The following is a 12,229-nucleotide window of genomic DNA, read 5'->3' on the forward strand; positions in this document are numbered from 1 at the left end:
ATTAAACAATAAAAGTGCCCAAGAATAATTCTGGTTAGGGCTTGAGAGTGAGCACGCTGTCACAACGTTTACGTTTTTTAAAAGTTGAAATCTGAACAGGTCCCCTAAAAAAAATGTCCTCAGGCTCTATAGCAGTCAATAGGGACTTTCAAAGTAATTGTTCCGGTTCTGTTCTGGGTTAATGCAGAAATGAAGGCGCTGCCCAGATCTGGCTCCCATTCTGATTTAACCGTGAGGACTATTTCTGTTGACGATGGCACGCAGTGGGTCTATGTCATTGTCCACAGGAAAATGGTGCGAGGGGAGTGGTTGCACACTAGGTTTTTGTAACTTCTGAGAATCTCTTAGGCTGTTTGGTGCTGGGATTATGCTCCCAAATGGATCTGCGTTGATATCTCTGGTAAATCTGCGTGGTTGTGGCGTGTTGAACTGGAGTAAAGGAATCTCGTTCTGTCGGGGTAGGAACTGGGAGTAAGGTGGTGGATTCATACCAGGAAACAGAGGTTGCTTCGCTTTACCCAGGCTGACTAGGTAGTGGTGTTTTGGAGACTGGTAAACGTCGTAACCATTTTCCAGGGTCCAGTGTTTGAAAGTGCAGTCTTCATAACTGAAGTAGTGCTGAAGAAAACAAACAAGGCTTTATTACAAGTAGGGCTGCGACATGTGCATACATGTATACATACATATACATATGTGTGTGTGTGTGTATTCCAGGCCAAATCAAGCCTGAGCTCTCCCTAGAAGCAAAAATGGCCAAGCCGAGGCTATCATATTTTGGACTTATGAGCAGACATGGTTCACTGGAAAAGACAATAATGCTAGGAAAAGTTGAAGGCAGTATGGCAAGAGGAAGACCCAACATGAGATGAATTGAGTCAATCATAGACGCCACGGCCCATAGACCTGAGCAAGGCCATTAATGTTTTGGAGGTTATCCGTTCATAGGATTACCTGAAGCAACTTGACAGCACTGAACACACACAAGAGCAAATCTAACCCCTAGAGCTATTGTGGTAATGGGGGGGGGGGAGTTATATCCATCCCCACACAGGGGTGGAGCGAGGGGGAACTGCGCCTGGTGCACGCTCGTGCCTGCGCCCCGCCCCTGGAATGCCCCTGCCATACCCCCGCAGGGGCATGCGCCCGGTGCATTGCGCACCGCTCCATCCCCTTGGTGCTTCGCCACTGTCCCCTACATCCTCTATCGCACAGCTCTAGGATGCTGAGGATCATGGTAAAGCACTGGCAAAAAAAAAAGCTGCAGGGAAGAATAAGAGCTCCTAAGCCCAGAGCAAAACTATACCAGTCAGCACCCACTTCCCTGGCAAAGAACTCATGGCCCTCCAGATGTTATGGACTACAGTTCCCATCATCCCCTGCCAGCATCATGCTGGGGATGATGGGAACTGTAGTCCATAACATCTGGAGGGCTGCGAGTTTGACACCTGTGAACTAGAGCATATGCCACTGAGATAAGGACGCCACGCAATTTTGCATCCCCGATTAAAGTAAGTGTAAGGAAGACTTACCGATCCAAAGATATCTCCATTGAGGTCCATGCAAAGATAGCGCCCACTTTTCACACCACTGATCACGACAAAGCCTGCCCCTTCAGATTTGATGACCAGGGCACCTGAAGAAAAGAAATTAAGTAGTCAAATATTATGGGATCTTTTGACCTCTTGAATGAGAAATGGCCAACAGCACCCCATGGGTCAGTTCTTGCATCTTTGGCCACCATTAGACCTTTCCAAAGTTTATTTGAACACATGGGGTTGGATCCCAACCAAATATTCCAGTGGCAAAAATAGAGCTTTCCTGCTTCTCCCATTGCAGTTTACAGATATCCTGGGGATATCTGCTCCTGGGAATAGGGTACCAGCATGGATCCAGCCCACAAAGCTGAGTTAGACCCTTGTCTATCAAGTTGAGAACTGACAATCTGTCTGGCAGTCTGCTTCCAGCCCTAGCTCAAAAGATTTACTATGACCTTTAAAACTCCAAATGGCATAATACCAAGACTCTCAAAGTTCAGTCTGTTCCCACAGGTCCCTGGCCTCCAGATACAAACATCTTCACATGTCTCACTCAGAATTCCTCTGCCCTCTTAAATGACACAGGTGGTTTTGAAGGCACGGTCTTTTTGTGAGTGGCACCTCGAATTTGATTTTATTTAATTAATTTGACCAGCTCTGATAAGGATTTTAGGCTGCCAGTTTTGAGTACACCAACTGCTTTCATCAGTCCCTTCCTCTCCTGCCTCTAATATTCACAGATATATTTTCTTCAAGCTGTAAGAGCCATTCATCTCTCTTTGCTTGTAACTCTTGGCTGCCCTAACCTTTATAAACACATTTATTTCTTTACATTAAAACAGGTAATGGATTCAGGAACCAAGATGATAAAACAAAAAAATTGAGAGCCAGCATGGTGTAGTGGTTATGAGCAGGTGGGTTCTAATCTGGAGAACCGGGTTTGATTCCCCACTCCTCCACCTGAGTGGTGGAGGCTTATCTGGTGAACCAGATGTGTTTCTGCACTCCTACATTCCTGCTGGGTGACCTTGGGCTAGTCACAGTTCTTCGGAACTCTCTCCACCCCACCTGTCTCACAAGGTATCTGTTGTGGGGAGAGGAAGGGAAAGGAGCTTGTAAGCCACCTTGCGTTTCCTTACAGGAGAGGAAGGGGGGGGGGGATAAATCCAAACTCTTCTTCTTCTTTAAAAACTAAGCCCAGGCTAGCCTCATTTTGTCTTATCTCAGAAGCTAAGAAGGGTCAACCTTGTCCAGTATTTGAATGGGAGTCCTAAAGGAACAGCAGGGTCATGACGCACAGCCAGGCAGTGGCAAGCCACCTCCAAACTTCTCTTGCCTTGAAAACTCCACCAGGGGTTGCCCTCAGTCAGATGTGACTTGAGAACAAAAAAAGAGCTTTTCAGATAATCATGAATGTACAACGGATATACATTAGTGTGTGCATCTGCAGTGCTGTGCATACAGTTCTCAGTGCAACTGAGAACTTCAAGAAAGCAGAATTCCTGAGAGACCCCATGCGTGAAGAGCTATTAGCGCAGAGGCTATTTGCAAACCTTCAAATGAATGAAGGAAGGAAGGAAGGAAGGAAGGAAGGAAGGAAGGAAGGAAGGAAGGAAGGACTCCCTATGTACATTTGTTATGACCTCTGGAGAGAGCTTGAGCTAAGCAGCATCACTAAAGTTGGTAACAGCCAGAGCCAGTTCTATATCTCTGTCACAGATTGCGACTGGAGAAGCATTTTCTTTTTGGTGGCCTGACTCTACTGTCAGGTGCGTTGGTCGATCCAACATTCTAGCATTACAAGAGAGGAAGGAGAAAAATTATCTCTAATGTCCCTCTGTATTATTCATAAGCGGGTAAAATCACAGTAACGTTCCTCACCCACTCCCCTGTTACTTACTATAAACAGTTTGGTGAGGACTTCCATCCACATGGCCATTGGAGTGAATCTGCAGGTGGAAGCTGTTCCTGGCTGAGGCGGTGTACAGGTGCAACAGGCTGTCCGTGTTCTCCCAGCTGAGCAGCGGGGAGACATTTGGAAAAGCAGCAATTCCCTCCCAACTGCACATTACCAGCAGCATAAACTCCAGGAAGCCACACTGAGAGGCTTGGACCATGGCTCGCCTTCCTTAGTGGCTGAGACAAGACCCTGAAACTTGATACTGTCTCTTTCCTCCTCCTTCTGTAGCCGTCTGATGAATCCTCAGATGGGTTTCCTACAATTTTTGCTGCAGCTTTTTAAAGGGCAGTTGTGTGACATCACACGACTTAAAAACACACACACACACACACACACCAAAGAGACACATCCTTTTGTTTTATAATGACAATATTTTAGGAACGTCCTGAGACCTCAACAGCCCAGGGGATGCACGTAGGTTTCTCGGGAAGGTGTGGTTTCCAACCAGTCAGCTTTGGGAAACTAATAATAGGTTCAAACATTATCTAGGGGGGAAAAAACCCCTCTGACATCAGAATGCTTCCTACTTGAAATGGCAGGCCATCCGAGGTCGCCCCCCCCCCCACACACACACATACTATGAATACATCACAGTTTCATGCAGAAGGCAAGAGGATCCTTCAGGATCTCAGTCCAGCAAAGGGCATCTTGAAAGTTACATTCCCTTACATGAGTCTTCACGCATAGGTGTCAAACTCGCGGCCCTCCAGATGTTATGGACCACAGTTCTCATCATGATGCTGGCAGGGGATGCTGGCAGGGGATGATGGGAACTGTAGTCCATAACATCTGGAGGGCTGCGAGTTTGACACCTGTGGTCTTCAGGCCTCAAAAGTTGATGCTCTTAATCAAAGAATCATAGAATTGGAAGAGACCCCAAGGGCCAACAAGTCCAACCCCCTGCAATGCAGGAAAACATTTTACAAACAAAAACATTTAACAAACATTTTAGGAGATCTGAATGGAAAGGACCACGGACAATGGCTACCTGGATAGAGTTAAGCTGGCTACCAAGGCGTCACTTGCTAGTTGCTGAAGCTGCGTGCCCCAGAACCAACTTTTCAGTGTGTTTCCTCTAAACCTAGAGTGTAAATGGAGGGTAGCATCTGAGTGTGCAATTTTGCCCTTGCCGGTGGAAGTGAGTTTTAAGAGAAATCTTTTGCTTGTTCTGCAACTTTGGCCTGTTCTGCCCAGGCCAACAAATATGGGTGTAGGATGCTATAAAGCCCTTTTTTTGGGTGGGGCACAGGTCCTGCCTCCAAAACGTGTCTGCCCCTTTTGATTTCCCCCAACATGTTTTGTTAAAATTGCTTAACTAGCAATATTTTTGAAAAATCCCAGGTTAGAGCCGCACTCAAGTGAACAGCCAGGCAGGAGGCGCTTTATCTGCCTCCCTCCCACCGCGCTGTCCACAGTCAGGGAGAATCCACCTGCCATTGACCCTTTTCCTTTAAAAAATGTTTTTGTGGGTTGCATCTGCATAGCTACGCAGATGCAGTTGCTCATATCATGGGACTAGGTTGATTTGCAGGTGAATAGTCTAAGCAAGGGAGAAGATGTTGACTCAGTTTTGCAGTGCCTTATTGGACGGTCAGATTCCCATAAGACTAGAATGAAACTGATGTTACTCTTTGTCCTAAACATGAGTTTGGATCCAGCCACAACATTTAAATTTGAGCTAGCAATCTTGCTCAAGCAAAAACACAAGAAAAAGTTAGTAGTAGTAGTTGATTGTGCAAAGTCGACTGTGTTGGATCCTGGCTTGCTTTTCTGCTTGCCCAAGGTTTTGACAACCAATTTCTGGGCACTATAAGAAAGGGGAAGGAAAGAACTTTGTGAGTACTAGATTCTGCTCAAGTGGAGCTGTGCTGAGTCTGTGCATGTTGCTGGATCCAAGGCAAAGAAAAGATCTGATAAAAATTATCAAACTATTCTGTTTCTTCATATAGGGCTGAATCCACCCACCTTTTTCACGCCATCTCACCTGGTTCTTATACTTCCCACGTGGCTGTAGACTACGCAAGTCCCTCGGTTGTCAGTATAGCCTTGTTTGGGGGTCACAGGCCTCCCCTCCCTTGCATGCCACCCCTCCCTCCCCCTCCCTTGCATGCCACCCTCCCCCTCCCTCCGCCAGGGTGGGTGGGCTGTGTCCAGATGTTGGGCCCCCTCCCTCCCTCCCTCCCTTGCATGCCAGCCCTTACTCCTTCCCCTTCCCCACTCCCCTCTCCTTGCATGCCACCCCTCCCTCCCTCTCCCTCTGCTAGGGTGGTTGGGCCATGGCCAGATGCAGGGGCCCCTCCCCCTCACTCCACTCCCTTGCATGCCACCCCTCACTCCCTCCTTCAGATTCAGAAAATGCAACAGATCAATAGAAAGTAGACTTGAATAACATCAACAGCCTCAACCGAGAAGTATCTTTGAAAGTGAATGACTTAAATTGTTGGGGTTTTTTTTTGTTCAAATATCAAAACTAACTGGAAAAAACAGACCATCAATTTTCATTTTGCTTGCTTCTTTATTGTAATACAGTTAATTATTCGAAAGATGTATTGAGATTTTAATTCATGTGACATTTCAATTGTTTAATAAAGTTTTTCAAAAACTATTTTTTAAGAAAGAGGACCCTTGTATTGAGATTTTAATTCATGTGACATTTCAATTGTATAATAAAGTTTTTCAAAAACTATTTTTTAAAGGAAGGGGACCCTTCTTTCCTTTTTTGGATCTATTCCGTAGATTATAAAATTACGTCGGCTGAACCAAATCTTAGAGGAAAACTTCAGAGGTGTACAGCCTGGCTAATATGATCCCTTGTATAAATAAATGCCAAACTAATGTAATCTTTGCCTTGTTTTGATGTCCCCAAAATGTTATTTTTTTAAAAAAATTCTTCACTTCACTTTTTTGGGATATTACTAGGAGTTGGGGAGAAGAGCTGAAATATTTTTATTAGGCAATTTTCAACAAAAACAAAAACAAATATGCCCGTGTTTTCAAACCTTGCTGTAATCATGGGCTTTGGGAAGTTCACGTGTTTGTGAGTGGGACTAAGAAATGCTGCTCCCCCAGCAGTTATATTCTCGGAATAATTATAGGCCATCACCAGAATACACTGTGGATTCTTTGTACGCATGTGCTTCTGGCCGCAGAGCTTTGTCCTAGCGGTGTGTTGAAACACACATCCTGCAGTGACCGTATTTGGGGTGGCTCGTCTTTGTCACACAACCCACACACATCAAACATCCTGGTTCAGCTCACCTACGTGAAGCAAATCAAGTCAACACAACTGTCTGACCATTTCTGAGCTGCGGCTGCCAAATACATCATCTGTCCTCTTGACCAAAGGTGTATCTAGGGCAGTGGTGGCGAACCTATGGCATGGGTGCCAGAGGTGACACTCAGAGCCCTCTCTGTGGGCACATGCAAACAGAGTGCCCCCCTGGGGGGGGGGCTGGCTTGGGCCGCTGGGCTCGATTAGCATTAAACCTAAGGCATAGTTTTGGGGAGGCAGTGTAGGTACCTGTTAAGCGCTGTTAAACCCCACTGATTTTCTTGTGAAGAACTAAAGTGCGATCCTTTACCTGGGAGTAAACTTGGTTGCTGGCAATGGGGCTTGCTTCTGAGTAAGCCCTCCTAGGGTCGTGATTCACCCATTGGAAGAGTTGCATGGTTGCTTCAAAGCCAAGCCACCGACTACCACCAAGCTTACTCCCAAGTAACGCACGCCTCGGAGCCAATCATTTTTTCTAAACTAAAACCTCAGCATTCAGGTTAAATTGCCGTGTTGGCACTTTGCGATAAATAAGTGGGTTTGGGGTTGCAATTTGGGCACTCAGTCTCAAAGAGGTTCGCCATCACTGATCTAGGGAAAATGTAGCCTAGTGCAAAATCTGAATTTTCCACATGCCCCTCCCCCTGAATGGGCGGCTGCCCTCCCCCACCATGACCAAACAATTTTTTTTGTACCAGGTTGTCTCAAAGTCACCATCACATTATAGAATATGCCCCAACTCAAAACTCATGGGGGGAAGGAGAGTGTGTGTGTGTGTCTGTGGGGGTGTGTGATTTTTCGCCCCCCACATGACTAAATAGCCACAGCCCGGGGACATTTGATCCCATATGTCCCCCTGGGCTGTACGTCCATGCTCTTGGCTTTCTGCATATTTCTCTCCATAGTGGACTCGTTATCTAGTAAAATTCCTAGAATGCTATTCGCAGCATTGGAAAATAAAATATGCTTTGGGGTGTGTGTGTGTGTGTGTGTGTGTGTGTGAATGTGGAGTTCAACACAGTTCAAACACAGAGTTATTCCTGGGAAAAACTCTGAAACAATTCCCCCCGCCAGCTTAATACAGGATATGCACGTTTCCCGAACAGAATTAATAATGGGATGACATAGACTATTTACCAGCTAGCAGTATTAATCACAGGCATATGCTAGAATCTGGAAAATCCAAATACCAACTTGCATTAAAGTTCCCAAGAATTTTTGTTTCCAAAAAATGGCAGTTCCTGTCATTCCATTACGTACTAATGCAGACTGGCAAATGGAAACGTGGGGCATGCAGACAAAGGGGTGAGACAAAACCAGTAGGGCTGGCTTAATTCTCAGCTAGCAAAACTTGTTAGCAAAACTGCTCTTCACCCTAGAATCCTGACTTCTTGGCCTGTAAGTGAATGGCTCGTACATACCCCAAATGCCATTATAGTTCATAAACATGTTGTAAAACTGATAGATTTTAACCATTAAACATGAGGGTACATTCAGAGATATTTGAATCTTTTGGACATACCCTGTTTCCCTGAAAATAAGACCTACCTCGAAAATAAACCCTAGCATGGTTTTTCGGGATTTTTGGAGGATGCTTGAAATATAAGCCCTACTCCAAAAATAAGCCCTAGTTACAGATTCCCCAGGACAGCTGATCTGGCCACGTGAGGGGCGCAAAATCATGGGGAAAAAATAAGACATCCCCTCAAAATAAGCCCTGACACAACTTTTGGAGCAAAAATTAATATAAGATCCTGTCTTATTTTCGGGGAAACACGACACTCTTTACAGCAGCACAAAATGGAATGCGCATCTTAACCATTTAATGGGAATATGTTAATTTTCTGTCCAATTACTCCTGAATGAGATTGTGGCAAGAATAAATGTTTCACACACTAATGAAGATGTTACAAAAATGTGATTCTACCGCGGAACAAGTTCTTCTGTAGTAGTTCAGTACATCACGATTTGATGCACTGAACTGGTTAGTTCTCTAAAACTTGAATGCTGGTTAACTCCAGAGTGGGATATTAGCCTATGTTAGCGTGGCTTGATCTTGAGCTATATAGCACTTCAACTTAACATGGACTTATATGCTTTGTGAACCCTGGTTTATGGCACTGATACTTTGTTTTGCATGCGTTGAGATTCTCGAGTGCACAGGTATCAAACTCGCAGCCCTCCAGATGTTATGGACTACAGTTCCCATCATCCCCTGCCAGCATCATGTCCAAAACTTCTGGAAGGCCGCGAGTTTGACACCTACGTTGAAGTGCTTAATTACGGATGTTTATTATTATCTGCACAGTTTATACTTATTTGCTTATTAAATTTTTCACTTTATTCTGTAGACTGAATAATTGGGTTTTGCAGCCAGGGTACAGTGCATTTTTGCTTTGTTGTGAGATTTCAAACATTAAACCTGAAGGCATATTCAGACATATTTGAACCTTTTGGGTGTGCTTGGGCGTTTCCCCACTTACCTTGGTCCAAAGGTTGCTGCGCGCAACTCCCAGCGTGTGTCATTTCTGGCGCGCGCCCGGGCTTCCCCATGACCCCGCTTCCCCACGACCCCGTTTCAAAAGGCGCCAGGAATGTCGCGCGCTGAGGGGATGTGACAGCGGCAGCGTCGGGGTGGCTGCGTTGTCGCCGCCCCTGTAGTGGGGAGTGCTGGGGGACCCCGCGCTACTTGAGGAGAGTAGTGCGTGGCTTAAGGTAAGTGGGAGAACGACCCTTGTTCTCTTTAATTCTTGAAAGCTGAGGGAAATGTTTCCCTTCTGTTCATATGGTCACATGAAACTGCTTTGTACTGAATTTGATCCATGGTCCTCCAAGGTCAGTACTGTCTATTCAAACAAGTCGCAGACCTCTACAGTTTTAGATGAAGGTCTTCCACCTTGCCGACTACACGATTCGTGTAGGTGGAGATGCTGGGAATAGAATCTTGGACCATCTGCATGTAAAGTAGATAGTCTACCACCAACACATAGCCCTTTAAAGAAAGGAAAACCTTATATATTGAGAAGGCTGTATGTAGTGTGAATTCCTAGTATGTGAAGTAGAGCAGCAGTGGCGTAGTGGTTAAGAGCAAGGTGCATTCTAATCTGGAGGAACTGGGTTTGATTCCCTGCTCTGCCGCCTGAGCTGTGGAGGCTTATCTGGGGAATTCAGATTAGCCTGTGCACTCCCGCACGCCAGCTGGGTGACCTTGGGCTAGTCACAGCTTTTCGGAGCTTTCTCAGCCCCACCCGCCTCACAGGGTGTTTGTTGTGAGGGGGGAAGGCAGAGGTGGGATCCAGCAGGTTCTCACCAGTTCACGAGAGTGGGTTACTAAATATTTGTGTGTGCCGAGAGGGGGTTACTAATTGGGTCCGCTTTTCCACCTCCATGCCCTCGCCTCCCCGAGAGGCATTCTGCCTTTGAATGTGAAGGTTCCATATAGCAATTTTGACTAATAATGTAACTCCCTGAACTGGGTTAATCCCTTTCAGGTACTGCAATTCATGGATTCTCAGCCTTTCGTACCTTTTATCTCACAAATCTCTATCAAAGAACCTGTGTGTCTCACCATTGCTGTGTTCAGATTTGTGAGTTGGGGCATTTTCTATAATGTGTTGATGATTTAGAAATGACCTGGTGCAAAAACATTTTTTGGGGTCGTGGTGGGGTGGCTGCCCATGGGGGGGGGGGCATCCAACTCAGGTTTTGCCCAGGGCTCAGGTTTGCCTAGGTACGCCTCTCCCCCTTTGCTGAGGGGGGGCTGGCGAGGGAACCTGTTACTAAAATTTTTGGATCCCACCACTGGGGGAAGGGCAAGGAGATTGTAAGCCCCTTTGAGTCTCCTTACAGGAGAGAAAGGGGGAATATAAATCCAAACTCTTCTTCTTCTAGATGCATCAAAATTGTGATGACTGACAAGAGCTGCTGAGAATCAGACAGACAGCTGTGAATTGGCTGGCATACACTGGAAGTGCAAGATCTCTTTGTGGAAATGATGCAGAATGATAGATCTTTGCTCTCACCTGTGTTCTCTTTGCTCCAACCTGAATGGAGTAGGCTAGCCCAGTCTTGACAGTTCTTCAAAGCTAAGTAATGTCAGCCAGTTACCACTTGGGTGGGAGACCATTAAGGAAGCAGAAGGCAATGGCAAACCAATTCTGTTTGTCTCATGCCTTGAAAACCCTTTGGGGTCTCAAACTATTGGCTGAATATTCATATAAACCCGCTTGGTTTATTACCCCAGTTTCTGTTGGCTACACCCTATCCATCTTGGTGCTCTTGGGTAATTCAAAAATCCAGACTGATTGGGCTGGATCTTACACCTGTCTTTCTATCTTGGCACAACCAATGATTACCACCACACCCACAGTGTTGAGGTACGCTTGCTTTCCCTACTTAACAGGTTTTAAAATTCCTCACTATTGTGAAATTCCATGCGTGTCTGTCCCCAGTCCCTTCCTCCATTATGCGGATACAAGGAACAAATGACTCCTCAGCATCCCTTTCTAATCACATGTTTATCTCTGTCCCAAGAAAGAGACTGTTTTTGTTCCTGAGGGGCTGGTCTCCTTGTACCGTAGGATTGGAAGAAGACATACGTTTTCCTTTTCACACTATTAATCTCAGTCAGTCTACTACCCGAAGTCTATTTTTTAAACTGTAACAGATCAGTGTTACCACAAGAGGGCACCGGTAAAGGCAACCAGAGCTACCCAAAAGTACAACAAATCCTGCATATGATTTTCTAGCTATAGAATTTTCAACAAGGCGCCAGCCCTCGTTGACTGCTTGTTATGCTGAATGAATGTGTAGAGGAGGGGATCCCAGGGCCCACCAGTGGTGTGCAAATCCATTATGAATTTAGACATGAAGAACGGGTGAATGTGCATAAATCCAGGAGCCTATCTATCTATTTATTTATATCCCACCTTTCCCCATGTCTCAAGGCCGTCTGATTTGGTCTTGGTGTACTTTAGATCTATATAATCTAAAGATCTACATGATCTAAAGGGCCAGTGGAAGGATTTTGACCACCCTAGGCTGCTGCAAGGAGGCAGGAAGGTAGCACTTGCCATCCTCATCTCCCATTGCTCCACAGTGAGGCAGAACGATGGAACCCCCCCACCAACTTCTCCCTGCACTGTGGTGAGAACCTACCCCCAGCTCTTGTCTTCCATCCCCACCAGCCAGGACAGGGAGAGGAGGAAGGAGGAGGGATCTCCAGATTAGAAATACCAGTTTCCTTGGAGAAAATGGCTGCTTTGGAGGGTGGGGTCTATGGCATTATACTTCACTCCGCTCCCTCTCCATACGCCACCTTTTCCCAGTTCCACTCCAAATCACTAGGAATTTCACAACATGGAATTGGCAGTGGCGACCACGGCTGGTTGCCATTCCACCCCTTCGGGTGCCCCAGATGATTGCCTAGGGCTGCTTTGGGGACAGGATGGCTCGGATGATTTG

General features: G+C 46.0%; 1 protein-coding gene across 1 annotated transcript; it reads right to left on the bottom strand.

Moving 5' to 3' along the window:
* Window positions 1-225: 225 nt before the first annotated feature.
* On the bottom strand, window positions 226-3,652 carry FGF23 (fibroblast growth factor 23). The gene is made up of 3 exons (XM_048515344.1): window positions 3,436-3,652; window positions 1,530-1,633; window positions 226-618 (listed from the first exon to the last, which is right to left on the bottom strand). Exons 1-3 carry the CDS (start codon window positions 3,650-3,652, stop codon window positions 226-228), a joined length of 714 nt encoding a protein of 237 aa, XP_048371301.1.
* Window positions 3,653-12,229: the final 8,577 nt, after the last annotated feature.

Source organism: Sphaerodactylus townsendi, linkage group LG14 (assembly GCF_021028975.2).
Source record: "Sphaerodactylus townsendi isolate TG3544 linkage group LG14, MPM_Stown_v2.3, whole genome shotgun sequence".
NCBI lineage: Eukaryota > Metazoa > Chordata > Lepidosauria > Squamata > Sphaerodactylidae > Sphaerodactylus > Sphaerodactylus townsendi.